The 21,498-nt window shown below is 38.2% G+C and overlaps 2 protein-coding genes across 3 annotated transcripts in view; one reads left to right on the forward strand and one right to left on the reverse strand.

Moving 5' to 3' along the window:
• The window catches only part of FRRS1 (ferric chelate reductase 1), a 61,400-nt gene extending 60,551 nt beyond the window's left edge, over nucleotides 1-849 (forward strand). For both annotated transcript variants that reach the window (XM_041750822.1, XM_041750823.1), the window contains one exon: nucleotides 1-849. In XM_041750822.1, coding sequence (XP_041606756.1) covers nucleotides 1-93 — 93 coding nt within the window. In that variant the 3' untranslated portion in view covers nucleotides 94-849.
• Nucleotides 850-17,554: 16,705 nt separating this feature from the next.
• Nucleotides 17,555-21,498, reverse strand: part of PALMD (palmdelphin) — a 49,756-nt gene continuing 45,812 nt past the window's right edge. Inside the window, exon 8 of the mRNA XM_041749162.1 lies at nucleotides 17,555-17,918. Within this exon, the coding sequence (XP_041605096.1) occupies nucleotides 17,875-17,918 (44 nt within the window). The 3' untranslated portion in view covers nucleotides 17,555-17,874. The remainder of the gene's footprint in view (nucleotides 17,919-21,498) is intronic.

The following is a 21,498-nucleotide window of genomic DNA, read 5'->3' on the forward strand; positions in this document are numbered from 1 at the left end:
GGTCATGCTTTTAAAAAGGTGGTGTTTGCAGTTTATATATGCGGGAATGTGACTTTTCTCATCATATTCTTATCTGTAATCAACCGGCTCTGAGCAAGCAAAGACCTTGGCTTTGCAGACCACATGATAATTATCATTAAGCCAAAGATACTTGAAGCCTATACTGACTGCCTGGAGCATATTCATGAATTCTGAATTGGAAGACCAGGTCTTATCTGTAGAGGAATTCTGAGGTGTGGTCTTAGAGATCAACGTTCAGCAGGGTCCTATGGACTATAGAAAGGATGTCAAGACTTCATGTGTGATTCTGAGTGTTACCAGGAAAGGCTGTACAAGAGAAATGACTCTCAAATATTTTCTATGATGAGATATATAGAATGCTAGCATTTGAGAAAAGAATGATTTGGAAAGACAGAAATGATGTCATTTGGATGAAATAGAGATTGTATTAATGTATCAAATATATTTTAGACTATAAAGGTGCTGTTTTAAAGAAACCATTTATGCTGGTTTACCTGAATGGTCTCTTTTAGGACTTTTTGAGAAACTATGTTTTTCAGTTCAGTTTTTGGGACTTTTTTTTTTTTTATGTCTTGTTACTTCTCTGGTAAAGGTGGAAGTGGGACTTACTCCATTGTATTAACATTGAAATGTATTATGAATATTATAATTTCTTTCTTACTCATGAAATGCAAGTGTGCATCTTCTGCTTAACACTGTGTTTATATGTTCAGTGACAGGGCTGAAATGACATTTTATATGTTAATTGTTTTGACTCTAAGATTTAACTCCTTGCTTTTGGAGATTGTAGCCTTGCATTTCAAAAGTAATAAAATTTACTCTTGCGAATATATTTGACAGTTACTTTATTTCTTTGTGGTAATAAGTAATATGGATGGTTCTTTTTTGGTAGAAGTTCCTGATGCTGTAATGAATTAGAATATTAGTACTGTTTTCAACTTCCTCCTCCAAGAATCTCTTTTTTGTAATGTCTGGGTTTCATATCTGTGGTGAGGCCTTCTAGCCAGTGGGTGGCGCCATAATACCAAGTACAGATTTGTTCCTGTCCCTCATTTTTAGCGCTTAGATACCATGGAGGGGCCTTTCCTTAATTTCACCAACTCTTAATCTTTTTTTTTTTTTTTTTTTTTTTTACCAACTCTTAATCTTGATTTGAAAAATTTCTGCATTTTTTAGGAGGGGGAAGGGGTTGGGGTTGTGAGTTATAAATTGAAATTAGGGACTATTATTATTTTTCAGGTTATATTTCCGTTTGTTTTCTGACCATGATTGTTCCTAACAATTGCTTGATGGCTCCCTTTATAGTCAGCTTACCTGGGAACAAATGAGTAGGACCATCTTAAGTAGAGGAAGCAAGCAAAACTGGACATTGCTAAAAAGAAAAATATTTAGGAAGGCATATTTTATTTTTGGGTGGTTCTGTCTGAATATGTTATAATTCCTGCTTGGTCCAAGGACCTGATTTGTATTTGGCATAAATAATAGCCTTAGCTGTGTATCCTACATCTTTCATAAACTGACATGGAAGTTTTATTTTTGTTCCTTAAATAGGTGTTTACCATAAATAGCTTAGGGTTGAAATGTGAATCTTCGTGTTTAGATTCTGAGTGCCAGTCTATTTACAGTCTAAACTTTCCTTTTAAAATAGCTTTATTAAAAAGATTTTTTTTTTGGTATAGAAAATTAAGTGTGTACTAAAATGCTTTCTTCCACTTTTCAATTACAAGGGGCTTAAAGGTTAAGAAATTTCTTTTTAATGAATTATATTCTATTTATGACAAAGAGAACTTCTTTTAGGGGGAAAATGAACCTTGGTGTGTTTGGTGTTCAGATATGAGAGGTTACTGGATTTCCAGCACTGAGGCTAAGATAGTTTAACTTTTTCTTTTTCACTGATTCATCTGTTGGCACTATTTTGCTGTATCATCAGTTGATATAAAGAGGTGTCCAAAAGTCTTTCTTATTTAATCCTGATAGAGACACTGTTTTACTAATACCAAATTATGATTTTTCTGCTTATGAATGGTTGATATCCACAGATTGAAAAATCTTTTCTTCGTGCCTGTCATTATTTCTTCTTATTTTTGTAATAAACAATTTTTTTTAAACTTCCTTTGATAGGAGTGATTGTTAAACTAAATGTCTTTAGATCTTCAGCTGTGTTGCCCCCAAACAGTGATCAAAATCATAAGTTTTCTTCCTAAGGATGGTTTCCTCTATAAAATAAAAATAAGTATGTTTTTTGGGAAAAGATGAAACAAGTTCTCGAAAATTATGGTTGAGGTAACAGTCACAACTGAAGCTATTTTTTGCTTTCATTATTTTCTGCTCTGTGGAAATTAATCTTAAGGGCATAGGTACCCTATGGTATAAGTTATCGAATAAATGAATCAGATTCACTTAGTGCTTACTTGGTCTCAGTCAGGATTTTAGCTGTAATGTGTGTGAAGTGATATTCATCCCTTCCACATCCTGCCTCAGTCTGGGATGCAGTGGAAAAAGACGGTGCTGACTAGTAGTTGATGCCAACTAGGAAGTTCTAGGGGCACATGTAGCTTTTAGCTGAAATTTTATTTAACTCTATACTCTGGTAAAGCAGAAAAAAATGAATAAAGATCCTTGTTTAAGATAATCCATTATAGATGGGAATGAAAGGTAAGATTCTTCTAAGCTCTTCTCAAATTTGATTAGGATACACACTGTTCCTATCTATACCCTCTTCTTTCCTCCTTGCCCAGTACCCAGGCTCATCTGCACCCAGGCCCCTGGTAGTCATGATGATGCCTGGAATGCCTGTTGTGTTTCTTTCTAGCAAAAGCTAGTTTTATCAGGTTCTTTTTTTTTTTTTTTTTAAGATTTTATTTATTATTCATGAGAGACACACAGAGAGAGAGAGGTAGAGACATAGGCAGAGGGAGAAGCAGGCTCCCCAGAGGGAGCCCGATGTGGGGCTTGATCCCAAGATCCCAGGATCACAACCTGAGCCAAAGGTGGATGCTCACACACTGAGCCACCCAGGTGCCCCTAGCGTATCAAGTTCTGTCTCAAGATCTTCTTTGTCTTTGGAGCCTTCTCTGGCTCTCCCTACCACACGGGTCTCTCCTGACCATCCTTACAAGTGGAGTGGTAGTGGGCTAGGAGGCCGCTGATCTTGTCAGTTAAAAAGGATTGGGAGTGGGGCACCTGGGTGACTCAGTTGCTTAAGCATCTGCCTTTAGCTTTGGTCATGAGGTCCTGGGACCCATCTCATATCAGGCTCTCTCTCAGTGGGGAATCTTGCTTCTTCCTCTCCCTCTGTCTACCCGCTCCCACCTGCTCCTGTGCACATGCTCTCTCTCTCTCAAATAAATGAAATCTTAAAAAATAAAAATAAAAAGGACCAGGAGTTTGGGGATGGAGTTGAAAGACCTGTGTATGCATGTTTATATTACAAGCTGCCTGTCCTTGAGCAAGTGACTTATGTCTTCTCTGAACCTGGTTCTTTCATCTGTAAAGCCTACCTCACAGGGCAGTTGTGAGGAATGAATGAAGTGATTCCAGCAAAAGGTGCTTTGTATATGTTATTGATGATGTTGGTGCTGTTTGATTACAGTGTTAAACTTGAGTTGTTTTTACTTATAAAATGTGCATTTTTGTTTCATAAATAGTTTTGATTTTCATCTTGGAAACATTATGCTCAGGGAAATGGCCATGTATAAATGGACAACTATGGTGTGATTTTATTTATTTGAAGTACATAGACTTGTCAAATTCATGGAGAAGAAAGTAGAATGATGATTACTGGGGCCTGAAGGAGAGGAGGGAGTGTTTAGCAGGATTTCTATTTGGGATGATGAAATAGTTCTGGAGATTGGTAGTTGTTATGCTTGCATAATACTGAGTGTATTTGATGCAATGAATTGTACACTTAAAAAATTGGCTAAAATGGTAAATGTTGTGTTATGTATATTTTACTACAATAAAACAACAACAAAAAAACTTGGTGTTAATAGCAACACTAGTATTTCTTTTTAAAGATTTATTTATTTGAGAGACAGAGATAAAACACCTGTGTGAGCAGGAGGAGGAGCAGAGGAAAAGGAGAAGGAGAGAAGCACACTCCTTGTTGAGTGTGGATCCCACGTGGGGTTTGATCATATGACCCATGAGATCACAAGCTGAGCTGAAACCAAGAGACACTTAACTGAGCCACCCAGGTGCCCTGAGAATCTAGTATGTCTACAACCTAATATTTTAGGATGTACAGATGATAATTCAAAATTACCTGACAGAAGAACCAGGAAATTCTGACCCATTCTCCAAAGTAGGGGTTGGCTAACTTTTTCTCTAAAGGGCTTGAATGGAGGGGGGGAGCTGGTAGCTCAATCTTAAGTTAAGCATCTGCCTTCGGCTCAGGTCATGATCCCAGGGTCCTGAGATGGAACCCCACATAGGGCTGGCTGCTCAGCTGGGAGCCTGCTTCTCCCTCTCACTCTGTCTGCTGCTCTACTTGCTCTCTTTCTCTTATTGTCAAATAAATAAATAAAATCTTTAAAAGAAATAAAAGGCTTGATACGAAATATTTTAGTTTTTTAAATTTTTTTAAAGATTTTATTTATTTATTCATGAGAGAGAGAGAAAAGATTTTATTTATTTATTCATGAGAGAGAGAGAGAAAGAGAGAGAGAGGCAGAGGGAGAAGCAGGCTCCATGTGGGGAGCCCGATGTGGGACTCGATCCCAGATCTCCAGGATCACGCCCTGGGCTGAAGGTGGTGCTAAACCACTGAGCCACTGGGGCTGCCCATATTTTAGGTTTTATGGACAACATATAGTCTCTGTAGAATATACATATATGGGATTATAAAATTTTTTTTTTTAACTGATCCTTCAAAAAATATGAGAAACCATTTTTAGCTCATGGGCCATACAAAAAAACAAAACAAAACAAAACAAATCCCATACAGAAACAGGATGTGGGATGGATTTGGCCTGTGGGCTATCATTTTTCAACTCATGCTTTAAGGAAAGAATCATCAGTGTAGACCATACTTTAAGATTTCCTAGATGATTAGATTCAAGAGATAAGGATTTTATATATCTATTATAACTATTCTCAAAGATATAAAAGGAAATGTTTGCTAGAAATAGAAAAGATGCCCAGAAATAGAAACAATACAAAAGGATCATACAGATATTAGAGAGCTGGAAAAATAAAACTATTTGAAAATATTCACTGGAGGGAATTAATATTAGAATGGAGATGACAAAGAAAAGAAACCATGAACTTGAAGATAGATCAGTGGAGATTGTCTAATGTTTTAAGAGAAGAAAAAAAAACTGGAAAAGAATTGAGCAGAGTCTCAGGGACCTGTTAAATGATAGCATCTTTAGGTATTATCTAAGAAGGAGAGGAGACTCTGAGGAGATAATGACTGGAAAATCCCCAAATTTGCTAAAAGGCTTAACTTTGCTGACTCATGATGTAGGAAAACAAGAAAAAAAAAAAAAGGCATTTTTAATCTTTAATCTTAACTCTTTTTTTTAATCTTAAATCTTTTAAAAATCATAGTCAAGCTTTTCAAAGCAAAAAAACAAAAACAAAAAAAAAACAAACAAATACCAAGCAAACAAACTAGAGTAAATCTTGAAATGAGAAAGAGAAAAAGGAAGGGTTATATACTGGGAAACAATGATTTGGTTAACATCTGATTTCTCATAAGAATATATAGAGGCCAGAGAGAGTGGAATAATATCTTTGAAGTGTTGAAAGAAAAAGCCATCAAGAATTTTACCTGAAAAAAATCCTTTAAGAATGAGGGCAAAATGACATTTTTTGGGTGAAAGACATCTAGGAGAATTAGTTGCTAGCATACTTGAACTATAAGAAATGCAAAAGGAAGTTCTGCAGGCTAAAGAGAAGTAATATTAAATAGAAGCATGGATCCTCAGAATGGAATGAAGAGCACTCAAGATGGTAAATAATTGGTAAATATAAAGACCTTTTTGTATTTTCCCATTTACATTCTTTATAATAAATATGTCTTTTTAAAAGCAGGCAAACAAAAAAACCCTGTGTTGTTTCATGGGGATTATAACATATGTGAATGTACTACATATAACAAGTTAGTATAAAGGATGGGAAGGGATGATGAACCTACATAGTTGCAAGATGTCTGCATTTTATTTAAAGTTATACAATTTTAGTTCTCAGTAAGTTCTAAGTTCTAATGTAAAAAGTCAAGAATGTATATTGTAATTCCTAGGGAAGAAAATAAGACACATTATAAAAAGCCCATAGAAGAATTAATATGGAATTCCAAAATTATTTAAAAACTTTAGAAGGGCAGCCCCAGTGGCCCAGCGGTTTAGTGCCGCCTTCTGCCCGGGGTGTGATCCTGGAGTCCCGGGATCGAGTCCCACGTCGGGCTCCCTGCATGGAGCCTGCTTCTCCCTCTGCCTGTGTCTCTGCCTCTCTCTCTGTGTCTGTCATGAATAAATAAATAAAATCTAAAAAAAAAAAAAAAACTTTAGAAGACAAGGAAGGAAACATAAAGGAGGAAAAACAGGGGTAGAGAACAAATAATAAAATGGTAGGCCAGAACACAAATCATATTAATAACTCCGTTAAACATTAGTAAACTGGGAGGGAGGAGGCAAGATGGCAGAGGAGTAGGGGGCCTCAATTCATCTGGTCCCACCAACTTACCTGGATAACATTCAAAACGTCCTGAACGCCTACAGATTCCACTTGAGAGGTAAAGAGAGAACAGCTGGAACGCTGCAGAGAGGAAAGTGACCGCTTCTGACAAGGTAGGAAGGTGGAGAAGGGAACGGGTGGGGGAAGGAGCCCGGCAAGCCTGGGCACCACAGCCCGGCCCTGGACAAGCGGGAACTTTAAAAATCTGCGCCTGGAAGAGTCTCCCCTGACTGAAAAGTGCTTAGCGGGGAAGTAAGGGCAGAAGTGCACGAGGGGCAGCGAAGCCTCAATATTCCCAGAGACACAGTAAGAATAGGGGCGCCCAGGGGGAAGCTCACCGCAGACCCGGTCGGATCTCGGTAAAGGGCCTGAACGCTGCAACCCTCCGGGCTTTTGGGAGAAGGTGCTGGTTACGTGGCCGGCACCGGAGCTCCCTTACCCTAGAGCCTGGCAAGGCCGAGGCGGCTGTCCTCAGTTCCCTCCGGGAGAGGTGGACCCCGGGAGGGCACAGGCAGTGGAGAAGTCTCCTGCCGCTGGGTGCTCTTCAATTTGTGCAGATCAGTGCCCCTGCGCCTGCCCCCAGGAGCATCTAGGCCGGTGTGCACGGGGAGACTATGGTTCGGTGCTCCTGGGGAGCTCTTGGCTCCAGGGCTGGAAATCTGGGCCCCGCCATTTTTTATTTTCTTCTTTTCGCCTTTCACCAGGAGAGGCACAGCCTCTAGGGAACAAAGGCCTCACAGGATAAACAGCTTCACATTGAGTGGGGCCACCGGGCAAGGGGCGGGGCAGGGCATCCTCGCCCAGGCACAGAATCTGAGACTCCGCGCAGCAGGCCCCTCCCCCAGAACTGCTGGAAGAACAGGGGAAGAGCAAGTTTACTCACCAAGCAGCCCTGGAAAGTTCCAGGACTGAGGGAAAATAGTATATAGAACTAGAGGTTTTTTTTCCCTTATGATTCGTTTATCTTTCAGGTTAAAAATTTCCAGTATTTTTTCCTCTTTTCTTACCTTAACTACAATATTTTACCAACTCTTTGTTTTTAAGCTTTTTCCTTTTTGACTTTCATATTTCTACAATTACATGTCTTAGCTATATTCTTCATTTTTGGATTCCCTTCAACATATTCAATTTTTTGGTAGATACATGAGTTATGGGTTTTTGTTTTTTATGTCATATTTTGTTTTATAATGGTGGAAGTTAGTACCTTCTAACACGTGGACCAAAACACACCGAGAACCAAGTGGAACACTGCTGGTTCATTCTGTGAGACTATATTCTTTCTTCCCATTCTGCCCCCCTCTTTTATCTTGTTTGTTTTTGTGGTCAATGTTGGGTCTCTATATAAATTTTGCTGGCTTATATAAATTTAGAATTGAGGATCTTCTAACATACAGAAAAAATACACTCAGAACCAAGAGGATCACCCTCTAGGTCCCCTCAGTGAGGCTATATTAGATTCGCTCTCCACTGCCACTTCCTCACCACCCCCCCTTTTTCTTTTCTTTTTTCTTTTTTTTTATTCTATTTTTTAAAATTTGTTTTTCACTTTAGTGGTGCTTTTATTTTGTTCTGTTCTTGTTTTTCTTTTATTTTCTGGTCTCTGACCTCTTTGGAATCATCTAGGGTGTATTTTTCTTAGGTCGTGGTTGATATTTTTGACTCTGCTCACTCATACGGCCACTCTGCCCTGGACAAAATGACTAGAAGGAAGAACTCACCACAAAAGAAAGAACTGGAAGTAATACTCTCTGCCACAGACTTGCTGGATGTGGATTTAAATACCATGGCAGAGATACATTTCAAAAGTACAATTATGAAATTACTGGTGGCTCTAGAAAAAAGCATAAAAGACTCTAGAGATTCTCTTACTGCAGAACTGAGATCTGATCAGGCTGAAATTAAAAATACTTTAACTGAGAGCAGTCTAAACTGGATGCTCTAACTGCTAGGGTTAATGAGGTGGAAGAGAGTGAGTGACATAGAAAAGAAGTTGATGGAAAGGAAGAGAGCAGAGTAAAAAAGAGAAAAACAACTAAGAACCCATGAGGAAAGGCTTTGGGAAATAAACGATAGCTCAAAAAGGAAGAATATTCATCTTATTCGGGTTCCAGAAGAGGCTGAGAGAGAGAGAGAGAGAGGACCACTAAGCATATTTGAACAAATCATAGCTGAGAATTTCCCTAATCTGGGGAAGGAAGCAGGCATTCAGATCCAGGAGATAGAGAGGAACCCCTCACCTCCATCAACAAAAACCATTCAACACCTCGGCATTTAATAGAGAAACTTGTAAATTTCAAAGATAAAGAGAAAATCCTAAAAGCAGCTCGAGACAAGAGATTCTTAACTTATAGGGGGAGAAATATCAGATTAATAGCAGACCTCACCACAGAGACGTGGCAGGTAAGGAAGGGCTGGCTTGATATATACAGGGTATTAAACAAGAAAAATATGCAGCCAAGAATACTTTATCCAGTGATGCTGTCATTGATGATAGAAGGAGAGGTAAAGAGCTTCCAGGATAGGCAGAAACTGAAAGAATATGTGGCCACCAAACTGGCTCTGCAAGAAATATTAAGGGGGACCCTGTAAAAGAAAGAGGAAGCCCAAAGAAACAATCCAGAAAAACTGGGACTGAATAGGTATTACAATGACACTAAATTCATATCTTTCAATAGTTACTCTGAACGTGAATGGGCCAAATGATCCCATCAAAAGATGCAGGGTTTCAGACTGGATAAAAAAGCAAGACCCATCTATTTGCTGTCTACAAGAGAGACTCATTTGGGACCTAAGGACACCTCCCGCCTGAAAGTGAAGGGGTGGAGAATTATTTACCATTCAAATGGTCCTCAAAAGAAAGCTGGGGTAGCAATCCTCATATCAGATAAATTAAAGTTTATCCCAACTGCAGTAAGAGATGAAGAGGGACACTATATCATACTTAAAGGGTCTATCCAACGAGAAGACCTAACAATCATGAATATTTATGCCCCTAATGTGGGAGCAGCCAAGTATATCAGTTAATTAATAACTAAAGTTAAGACATAATTAGATAATAACATACTGATAGTAGGAGACTTCAACACAGCACCTTCTACAAATGACAGATATTATAAGCACAACATCCCCAAAGAAACAAAGGTCTTGAATAATACACAGGACCAAATGGATTTTACATATATATGTAGAACATTCCATCCTAATGTAACTGAATACACATTCTTCTCACGTGCATATGGAACTTTCTCCAGAATAGACCACATACTGGGTCAAAAATCAGGTTTCAACTGATACCAAAAGATTGGGATTATCCCTTGCATATTTTCAGACCACAGTACTTTGAAACTAGAACTCAATCACAAGAAGAAATTTGGAAGAAACTCAACACATGGAGGTTAAAGAGCATCCTGCTAAAAGATGAATGGGTCAACCAGGAAATTAGAGAAGAATTGAAAGGATTCATGGAATCTTTTTGAAAGAAACTAATGCAAATGAATAGACAACTGTTCAAAATCTTTGGGATACAGCAAAAGTGGTCCTAAGAGAGAAATACATCATAATACAAGCCTCCCTCAAAAAACTGGAAAAATCTCAAATATACAAGCTAACCTCACACCTAAAGGAACTGGAGAAAGAACAACAAATAAAGCCTAAACCAAGCACAAGAAGAGAGGTATTAACGATTAGGACAGAACTCAATGAAATAGAGACCAGAAGAACTGTAGAACAGATCAACAAAACCAGAGCTGGTTCTTTGAAAGAATAATTCAAGTAGTTATCAAAAACCTCCCAGGACACAAAAGTCCGGGGCCATATGGCTTCCCAGGGGAATACTACCAAACAAGAAGAAATAATACCTATTCTACTAAAGGTGTTTCAAAGGATTGAAAGGGACAGAATACTTCCAAGCTTTTTCTATGAGGCCAGCATTACCCTGATCCCAAAATCAGACAAAGACCCCACCAAAATTATGACCAATATCCCTGATGAACATGGATGCAAAAATTCTCACCAAGATACTAGCCAATAGGATCGCAACAGTAAATTAAGAGGATTACTCACCATGACCAAGTGGGATTTATCCCCGGGATGCAAGGGTGGTTCAACACTTGTAAAACAACATGATAGGGACGCCTGGGTGGCTCAGCAGTTAAGTACTTCCTTTTGGCTCAGGGCGTGACACTGGAGTCCCGGGATCAAGTCCCACATCAGACTCCTTGTATAGATCCTGCTTCTCCCTCTGCCTATGTCTCTGCCTTTTCTCTGTGTGTCTCTCATGAATAAATAAACAAAATTTAAAAAGATCAACGTGATAGATCACATCAATAAGAGAAAAAACAAGAACATATGATCCTCTTAATAGATGCAGAGAAAGCATTTGACAAAATACAACATCCATTCCTAATTAAAACTCTTCAGAGTGTAGGGATAGAGGGAACATTCCTCAATATCATAAAAGCCATTTATGAAAAGCTCACAGTGAATATAATTTTTTAAAAAAATTTATTTATTCATAAGAGACACAGAGAAGGTAGAGACATAGGCAGAGGGAGAAGCAGGCTCCTTGCAGGGAGCCCAATATGGGACTCCATCCCAAGACCCTGGGGTCATGCCCTGAGCCAAAGGCAGATGCTCAACTACTGAGCCACCCAGGCATCCCTGAATATCATTCTCAGTGGGGAAACACTGAGAGCCTTTCCCCTAAGATCAGGAACACGACAGGGATGTCCACTCTCACTACTGCTATTCAACATAGTACTAGAAGTCCTAGCCTCAGCAATCAGACAACAAAAAGAAATAAAGGCATTCAAATTGGCAAAGAAGAAGTCAAACTCTCCCTCTTTACAGATGACATGATACTGTACATAGAAAACCCAAAAGACTCCCCTCCGCCCAAGATTGCTAGAACTCATACAGCAATTCGGCAATGTGGCAGGATACAAAACCAATGCCCAGAAAGAAGTAGCATTTCTATACACTAACAATGAGACTGAAGAAAGAGAAATTAAGAAGTCAATCCCACTTACAATTTCACCCAAAAGCATGATACCTAGGAATAAACCTAACCAAAGAAGTAAATGATCTATACCCTAAAAACTACAGAACACTTCTGAAAGAAATTGAGGAAGACACAAAGACATGGAAAAATATTCCATGCTCATGGATTGGCAGAATTAATATTGTGAAAATGTCAATTTTACTCAGGGCAATTTACATCTTCAGTGCAATCCCTATCAAAATACCATGGACTTTCTTCAGAGAGTTGGAACAAATAATCTTAAGATTTGTCTGGAATCAGAAAACACCCTGAATAGCCAGGGGAATATTGAAAAAGAAAACCAGAGCAGGGGCATCACAATGCCGGATTTCAAACTGTACTACAAAGCTGTGATCATCAAGACAGTGTGCACTGGCACAAAAACAGACACATGGATCAGTGGAACAGAATAGTGAACTCGGAAATGGGCCCTCAACTCTATGGTCAACTAAGCAGGAAAGACTATCCACTGGAAAAGACAGTCTCTTCAATAAATGGTGCTGGGAAAATTGGACAGCCACATGCAGAAGAATGAAACTAGGCCATTCTCTTACACCATACACAAAGATAAACTCAAAATGGATGAAAGATCTAAATGTGAAACAAGAATCCATCAAAATCCTAGAGGAGAACATAGGCAACAATCTTTCGAACTTAGCCACAGCGGCTTCTTGCTAGACACATCTATGAAGGGAAGGAAAACAAAAGCAAAAATGCACTGAGACTTCATCAAGATAAAAAGCTTCTGCACAGTGATGGAAACAATCAACAAAACTAAAAGGCAACCTACCGAATGGGAGAAGATATTTGCAAATGACATATCAGAGAAAGGGCTAGTATCCAAGATCTATAAAGAACTTATCAAACTCAACACCCAAGAAACAAACAATCCAGTCATGAAATAGGCAGAAGACATGAAGAGACATTTTTCCAAAGCAGACACATGGCCAACAAGCACAGGATAATATGCTCCGCATCACTTGCCATCAGAGAAATACAAATCAAAACCACAATGGATCCCACCTCACACCAGTGAGAATGGTGAAAATTAACAAGACAGGAAACAACAAACGTTGGAGGGGATGTGGAGAAAGGGGAACCCTCTTACACTGTTGGTGGGAATGTGAACTGGTACAGCCACTCTGGAAAACTGTGTGGAGGTTTCTCAAAGAGTTACAAATAGAGCTACCCTACGACCCAGCAATTGCACTACTGGGGATTTACCCCAAAGATACTGATGTAGTGAAATGCCGGGACACCTGCACCCCAATGTTTATAGCAGCAATGTCCACAATAGCCAAACTAAGGAAGGAGCCATGATGTTGTTCGACTGATGAATGGATAAAGAAGATGTGGTGTATATATACAGTGGAATATTACTCAGCCATCAGAAAGGATGAATACGCACCATTTGCTTTGACATGGATGGACCTGGAGGGTATCAGGCTGAGTAAAAAGTCAATCAGAGAAGGACAATCATCGTATGGTTTCACTTATACATGGAACATAAGAAAGAGTGAAAGGCATTTTAAGGGAAAGGAGAGAAACTGAGTGAGGAAAAATTAGAGAGAGTGACAAACCATGAGATACTCCTAACTCTGGGAAACAAAGGGTTGTGGAAGGGGAGTTGGGTAGGGGGATGGAGTAACTGGGTGACAGGAGCTAAGAAGGGCACTTGATGGGATGAGCACTGGATGTTATACTATATGTTGGCAAATTGAATTTAGATTAAAAAACTTAAAAAAACACTAGTGGACTAAATACTCCAATTAGAGGGCAGAGAATGTCAGACTAGTAAAAAAAGGAAAACCCATGATGTGATTTGAATAGAAAGAGGTAGATAGGTTGAAAGCAAATGAGTGGAAAAAGATACACCATTGAAATAGTAAGCTCAAGGGGGCTGAAATATCTGTACTTATGCTAGATAAATTCATTTACAGCCAAGAATATTATCAGAGATAAAAGGAGACCCTTCTTTTAAAAAAATTATTTTATTTATTTATTCATGAGAGACACAGAGAGACACAGAGACAAAGGCAGAGGGAGAGGCAGGCTCCTCACAGGGAGCCTGATGTGGGACTTGATCCTGATGCAGCCCAGAGCCAAAGGCAGACGCTCAACCACTGAGCCACGCAGGTGTCCTAAAAGGAGACCTTTCTTAATGACTAAGGCATTCATTTATCATGAGTACACTGCAGTTATAAGTATGTATATATTCCTACCACAAGACTTCAAAAACACATGAAGAAAAAGTGGACAGAATTAAAGAGAATATTATATCATTCATGATATAAAACACTCAACAAATGTGAAATAAAAGGGAATTTCTGAATCTGATAAAGTCATCTAAGAGAAACTTATAGCTAACATCATACTTGATGGTGAATGACTGAACATTTTCCCTCTAAGATCACGAACAAGAAAGAGTGCTTGTTCTCACCGTTTTGCATCACCATGGTATTGGGGATTTTAGCAAGGGCGGTTAGGCAAGAAAAAGAAATAAAAGGCATCCAGATTGTAAAGGAAGAGGTCAAACTATCACTTTTCATAGATGACATAATCTTATATATAGAAAATCTTAAGGAATCCAGTAACTACTAGAACAAATGAATTCAGGATGGTTGCAGTTGCAGGATGCCAAATCAATGTATAAAAATTGACTGCATTTCCAAACACAAGTGATGAACAATCTGAAAGTGGAGTTCAGGAGACAATTACATTCATAATAACATCAAAAAGAATAAAATAAGAATAAATCTTAGGAAATGCAAGACTGGTACACTGAAATGTACGGAACATCATTGAAAGAAACTAAAGATCTGATGAAATGGAAAGACATCTCATGTTCAAAGCATTTATGGGTATACATCAAAGGTATAGAAGAACCAACGGAAATGACCCAAAATGAAACATATTTGAGCAACAAATTGTGTTGAGTTAGATTATAACTCCGGTGTAAAGTAAACATTCATGAGTCCATACTGGTTTAAGTTAATGATTGAGTATACAAATAAATTGAAAGAATAGACAAATCTCCTGTGCAGAAGAATTTGAAATAATTTATATAGGTACTCCCTACCTTCAAGGAGAAAGAGTCTAACTCCCTGCTGTCTTAAGTATGGGTTGTGTATGGTGACTTCTTTCCAAAGCATACAGGCAGGGGGATAAAATAATTTTACAATGGAGTAACCTGACAATCACATTAGCAAGAGATCATGGTCAATATCACCAATGTAATGGTTATTATATATGTGTGTATATATGTATAATATTATATATATAATATATATGTCATATAACATATGACATATATGTACCTTATATATGTAAGGTACATATGTACCCTTGATATGATGCAATGAAAATGTCAATTTACCTCTGTGGTCTTCTCCCTACAACCCCACTCTAATCATGAGGAAAACATTAGATAATTTGCAACAGAGGGACATCCTGCAAAAATACCTGACCGGTAATTTTCAAAATTGTCAAGGTTATCAAAAACAAGAAATTTTTAAGAGTAGCATAATAGACCTGACAAAAGTAATGTAGTTTTCTGTGTGGGATCCTAGAACAACAACAACAACAAAAAAAGACATTAGGTAAAAGCTAAGGAAATCTGAATAAACTATGAGATAATAATGTATCATTATTGGTTCATTTAATTTCAATAAGTGCACCATACCAATTAATGTAAGAAATTAGTTATAAGGGAAACTGGGTGTGGGCATATGGAGACTTTGTATTATCTTCTCAATCTTTCTGTTAATCTAAAATTGTTCTTGAAAGTAATGTCCAGGGATGCCTATGGGGCTCAGTGGTTGAGTGTCTGCCTTTGGCTCAGGGCATGGTCCCAGGGTCCTGGGACTGAGTCCCGCACCACACTCCCCACGGGGAGCCTGCTTCTCCCTCTGCCTGTGTCTCTGCCTCTCTCTCTGTCTCTCATGAATAAATAAAGTCTTAAAAAAGTAATGTCTAACATAGTTAGCTGTGGCTACAAGCAAGGATTCTTGAGAGTATCTGTCTCCTTTTGGGGAGAGGGTAAAATCTTTGTATAAAAGGTAGCTACATTTTACTGGATGTAGTTGTTTTTTGGTTTCTCGAATGTTCAAATGTATGTGGAAGGATAAATATTCGAGTAGAAAAATGGATGGACTGTGCCAGTTTAATGCTTCATCTTCATCATCATCATTTAATGCTTCATTTCCAAATACATCCTTTGCCCCGATTCGTGATCTTGACCCTGTAAACATCTTTTGCCAGCTGATACAATGTTACGCTTTGCCAATAGAAAGTGCTGGAGGAATGCTGTGAGGCAAGAGTCACAAGAAGGCACCTCACTTCCGTTTTCGCTGAGCACAGGAGTCGGTGGGTTAGAGTGTGGGGTAGTACACTTTCTTAGCAACTGCCCTGACTGACCAGTTCCTGCTCTGCAGCCCCCCTCTGCTCACCTGGCAACCAATTCCACAGCAGCTCTAGCTTCACCCCTTGATAAAAGGCCAAGTCCAGCCTTCTGTATCTTTTGGCCACGCTGGGCTATTTTTATGCACCAGGACCCGTGGCAAGGGGCCAGAGATCTGCCAGCCAGATTCTGGTTTATGTTGCCTGAGGCCAGCTGGTATTACCAGTGCCCCCTCGTAGACTCTATCTTTTCTTTTCTGAACCATCCATTAATTTATTCATTCATTTATTGATCACTTACTAGGTGCCAGGCAGTGTTCTAATAAATATTTGTGTACAAACAATCAAAACCAAAAATCAATGCTTTAATCACAAGGATGGCAGACCTACAAAAGAATGTGCAGGTTTGACAAGTCACTTATGCTAAAGTCAGAGCCATGAAAGGGAAGGAATGGGACCATTGGACCTGGGATAGGGTCGTTTGTGTCACAGTGTCTCTGAAATTTGAACCTCCAGATTTCCCAGATTCCAGGCCAGCAGAGAGAGGCATTCTCTTATGCTAGAGAACAACTGCCCCTTGCAAACAATTCATCTGAGGTTGATGCTTGGCAGGTTTAAGCTTGTCCTCATCAGGATCTGCTTCTTTTGTCTCTCATTGCCTCCACACCAATAACCAAGATAAGGTCTCATAATTTCACCAGAGAAATTCAGTTTCTGCTCTGAGAAGAAACAGACTATTTACTGAAGGACTTGCAGGACCTGGATAATATGCACTTGCCTGATCCAGGGGAAGACGTGTGAAGATGGATTTTAAGAGTGTTGGGTGGAGGACAGTACAATAAGGTGGAGTAGGAGAGAATTGGCATAGGAATATTTTTCAAATCAGGATTTAACATCTCGGCAGAAAGCTTAGAGGTGACGGGCTGTACACATTCTTGTTAAGTCTTAAAATTAGGCTTCTAACATATTTACAAGGATTGGTCAAACATTAGACTAGATTTGTATTCCTCAAGAATACAGGAAGTCCTCCATCTAATAGCCTTAGGTCATAATTAGTCATTACACCATGGAGTTCACACTGAACTGAATGAAAGAAAAAATACTTCAAGAATAATAAATGTGTCAGTTATCATGTACAAAGTCATGAACGCTATCAAGATACTACAAATCTACTCCCAAAATATGAGGATAATTATGACATGCACCTTTGGGATGGGTGCAGTCTGAAGTCTCTACCAAATCCATTGGTCCTTAGCAGGAGGATGTGGTTGTCTTAATGCCTTGTAGATTTGGGATGTCATGTTTACTTGTTGGGGTTGAAGATGAATATTTCTGTGATGAGGTTGCAATGGCTTCCTATGATCTTTCAGTCTTTGTATTAGCAAAATTACCATGTTGGTTAATAGAATATAGTCAGGCTATTTTAAATAACTTTATTTTTAAATTTAACACACTCTTATTAGAAATGCTTTGGTATCAATACAATAAAAATATGCTGGTTTCTCCCCCACCACTTAATTGTGTCAAGTAACTGGAAAAGTTAAGCATTTGTTCTCCCTAGCTTTTTTGGGACTTTTTTTCCCCACAAATAATGAGTACTGCTTATTCACATGGCTTAATATGGCTATAATTATAATTTCTGGAGTCTCAGGAAAAAAGAAACAAAATACCCAGAAGAGAAGGTGGCAAATGTTTCTTAGTTTCTTCTCCAAAGGATGTTTAGGTAGATGATACACCTCTCAGATAACTTTTTTCCCCAGTTTTGCCATTCTCATCCTTAAAGCTGAAAATTAAAAAAAATAGTTATTAAAAAAAAGCTTTAGTTTTCACTCTAAATGACCATTTCATAGAATGCAGGAAAGTTTGAAACATACCTCAGATGATTTTATCCAACAATGTGAGCATTGTTTTAGTAGCACAAAAAAATAGTAGAAATAATAAGCTATGGTTAACTAGGGCTGAAGCAGGTTCAGAACTAGAAGGAACCTAATTTCTATAAAGATTAGAAAAATTAGTAGGACAAACAGCATAAGTTGAGTAAATATAGATTAATGTGCGATTTTCATTATTAGCTTTAGATAAATTCCTACACATCAATGACTATGTTTTGTGCATATTTCTGAGTTATGCACTACTAAAAATAAGAAAAGCATTGACATAAACTTTAATTCATGGTTGAGTTATCATTTAAGTCATCCAACTTGCTTACCCAAGGAGCTGCATCCTTGGATATAGAAGGACAAAAACATATTTCTTTGTGAGTTGAAAAAATGTTGACCAGTTATTAAGAGTTGGAGTAATTATAAAATTATGTCTTTGTCAGGATATAAGTATACTTTCAAAAGACAATATATCTTTTGAGCATATTCCACTGCTAATGATAAATGTGATGTAGAAAACATTTTTATAGATTTAGAATTCATAACACTCCTCCAGTGTTCTGGTATCATGCCTTTAATACTTAGGACTTTAGAGTATGGCTGCCTTGGTCATGTTTCAAAAGTTGAAAGATGCTTTCAAGGCACTACAGTTCTCTCATTTTTCAGCCATATAATTAGTTGTGTATTAACAAATGAAATGACCCCCATCTCTAAGGAGCTCTTTTTTCACAAATAGGAGAAGGGATGGAGGGATCCAATACTGTAACAAGACTATGGTAATTTTTATTCTTATTCTACTTATTTGAAATGTTTTCATTTAAAAGAAGTCAAGGAGCGTTCTTTCCTGTGGAACCTTATGGGAAATGGTCATTTCTAATGTCAGAGTCATGAATATTTTCTCGAATTTAGGACCAACTGAGAGAATTTCCTTTGCTCTGTAGCCAGGAAGATGGTGTCTACTGCCAGGAGATGTTGGATGGTGAAGCCTGAGGAGAGGGCTGTATTTCTACAGCAGGAGGTGAACTTAAGGCAGAAGGCAAAGCTTTATATTTTCTACTCTTGGATTTTATGGATATCTACCTTGGCCATAACAAAAAAGAGGGCAGGGGAAAAGTCCATTTTAAGGGACTTTTAAAAGGTCTCTTTTATGGCAGGGACAAAGTCTTCCTCCTTACAGTTATTCCTCAACTTGAGATTTAGGAGATCAGACACAGCCTTTGTGCTGTGGACATTTAATAGAGTTTTTTTTTGTTTTAATGGAGTTCTTGAAGGACATCCTAGATGTGCACATCCTCAGGAGTGAGGTAATGCAGTAGCTCATTGTCCCATTTCTTAAGGGAAAAAAAAAAAAGAATTCTAGATTGCTAGAATCTGCTATTTTTTTTTCTTTAGACCTATGGCAAGTAGATGGTGTGGGTTTCAAGGAGATGTGTGGAGCTAGAGTATATTGGCAACAGGAAGGGATACCAGGTTAAAAAGAATCTGGGCCATCAGCTCTTGCTTTTATTTCTCCTTTCTGCTCTTTTCTGCTCTTTACTTCTTCCTCCCACAGCAATTCAGACACATAGTTTTGGCTCGTTGAACTTGGTGGAAGAGAGCTTGCCTCCTTATTCTCAGTATTCCTTGGCTCCTAATGATTGCTACACATTGGCAATTTTGACACCAGAAGCGTGTGAATCCCTCGGAGCTGAAGTTCCCTACCTCCATCACCCTGAAATGCTGCTGACATATCTAAGAGGGGTGAACAGAGCTAGAAGTACAAGAGTAGGTTGGTGAGGACTACCAAAGAAAGCCAGCTGCCTAGTTGGTGGGAATAGTAGTGGAATCCCAGTAAAAAGTTATTGGGGCCACTCATTGGTGGATGTATCTGGCATTGAGCTGTACTTTAGAACATGATCTTGTTATATTTACATTAGCAGATGGACATAACTTTGCTGAATTTTCTTGTCATGTCTTAACCTGTTCAAGGGTTTTAACTAAGACATCTGGATCTCCAAGCTCCACTTTCCCCCCTTTTTCTTTCTCCTTTGTGCTCTTTTCCAAGTTCAAAATTGCTCTTAGATAAGGCTCTCATAACAATATTTACACCAAGACTAATAATGCTTAATTATTATGCCTACCAATATATTTATATTTACTAGGGGACCATGAATAAAGGAACTTACTGAAATGATCGAGTTTCAGGTGTCAAGAAGCATTTATGGGGTGTTGGGGGAGACACTCAACCTATGTGGTGCTTGTGAAATTGAACTGCATAGGTGGCTATATATTTCTATGGGTGCCTTGTGAGGGTGAGGACATATGTCAATATGGTATGCTTATTTTAAAAGCCCATTAGAAAAATATCATTTCTGTGATCCATATGTCAATATGGTATGCTTATTTTAAAAGCCCATTAGAAAAATATCATTTCTGTGATCCATGAATTGGAAAACAGGAATGTAAAACAATATCATGATGGAAGGTAAGGAATTTGGAGCATTCTGTTTATAATATGCTTTGATTGATAGTACGGAACTTTGTATTGTTACTTTGTCTGGAAAAGGTCTTCCTGTTTTCATTATGTTAGTTCAGTGGCATGATTAGTGTTGTCTGGAAATGTTAGTCACTTCCTGTCTTTTTCTATGGGGTAAATGTGTTGACATGGGTAGGGGAGAAGGAGTAAGGGCATTTGGGAGGAGGTGGCTAACATCCAAGGTAAAAGATGGAAGGTTTTATGCTTGGTAATGTTCCTGCTCTTGACCATAGTCAGTGTGTTTATCTTTTCTACGTCTACTGTGTTGTTGTTTGAAAAATGAATTTAAGATGCACAATTTGATCAGCAAACTAAATTCATTCTCAAAACGGAAAGGAGGTTTTCATTTTAGTAGGTTTTCATTGTGGGGACACACCATTCAATTCTGATTTAGGAAGATAACTGTACACTTACCAAGAGGTTAGAAATTCTCCAGATAATTAAAATTTTGGTGTAAGTGTAATTTACTTAAAAGAATGGAAGAGGCTAATTTTATTGTATTATTGGCAATCCAGTATTGGGCATATGGGTTGCAGAAGAACCCTTCCTGAATTGTGCAAGTACTGCCACACTTCTATAGAACTATCAGGTTCTGCTTGCTGAATTAGCTGGGATGTAATATTTACTGCTTTTTAACAAGAATCTTTCCATTAGAAACATTAAAATTACTATCCCATTCACACATCCAGAGCCTATATGTCTGGGTAATTTGACATAGGTCTTTAGCTAACGTTAAGTACAGCTATTATACTTGATTTTATCAGGCTCCTAATTATTTATTTTTTTGTAAATGAGAAATAGGATATAATATTCAAGTGATAACAAGGAATTTAAATTGATGAGCGGTTACTTTTCTAGAAAAAAGTGTTACTTTTTCCATTTAATACTAAAAAAGCTAGATAGCTATAAAACTTTATAGAGAATGAGAAATGTGAATATATATAAAATAGAAAAAAATCACTAAGTTC

Source organism: Vulpes lagopus, chromosome 3 (assembly GCF_018345385.1).
Source record: "Vulpes lagopus strain Blue_001 chromosome 3, ASM1834538v1, whole genome shotgun sequence".
NCBI classification, from domain to species: domain Eukaryota; kingdom Metazoa; phylum Chordata; class Mammalia; order Carnivora; family Canidae; genus Vulpes; species Vulpes lagopus.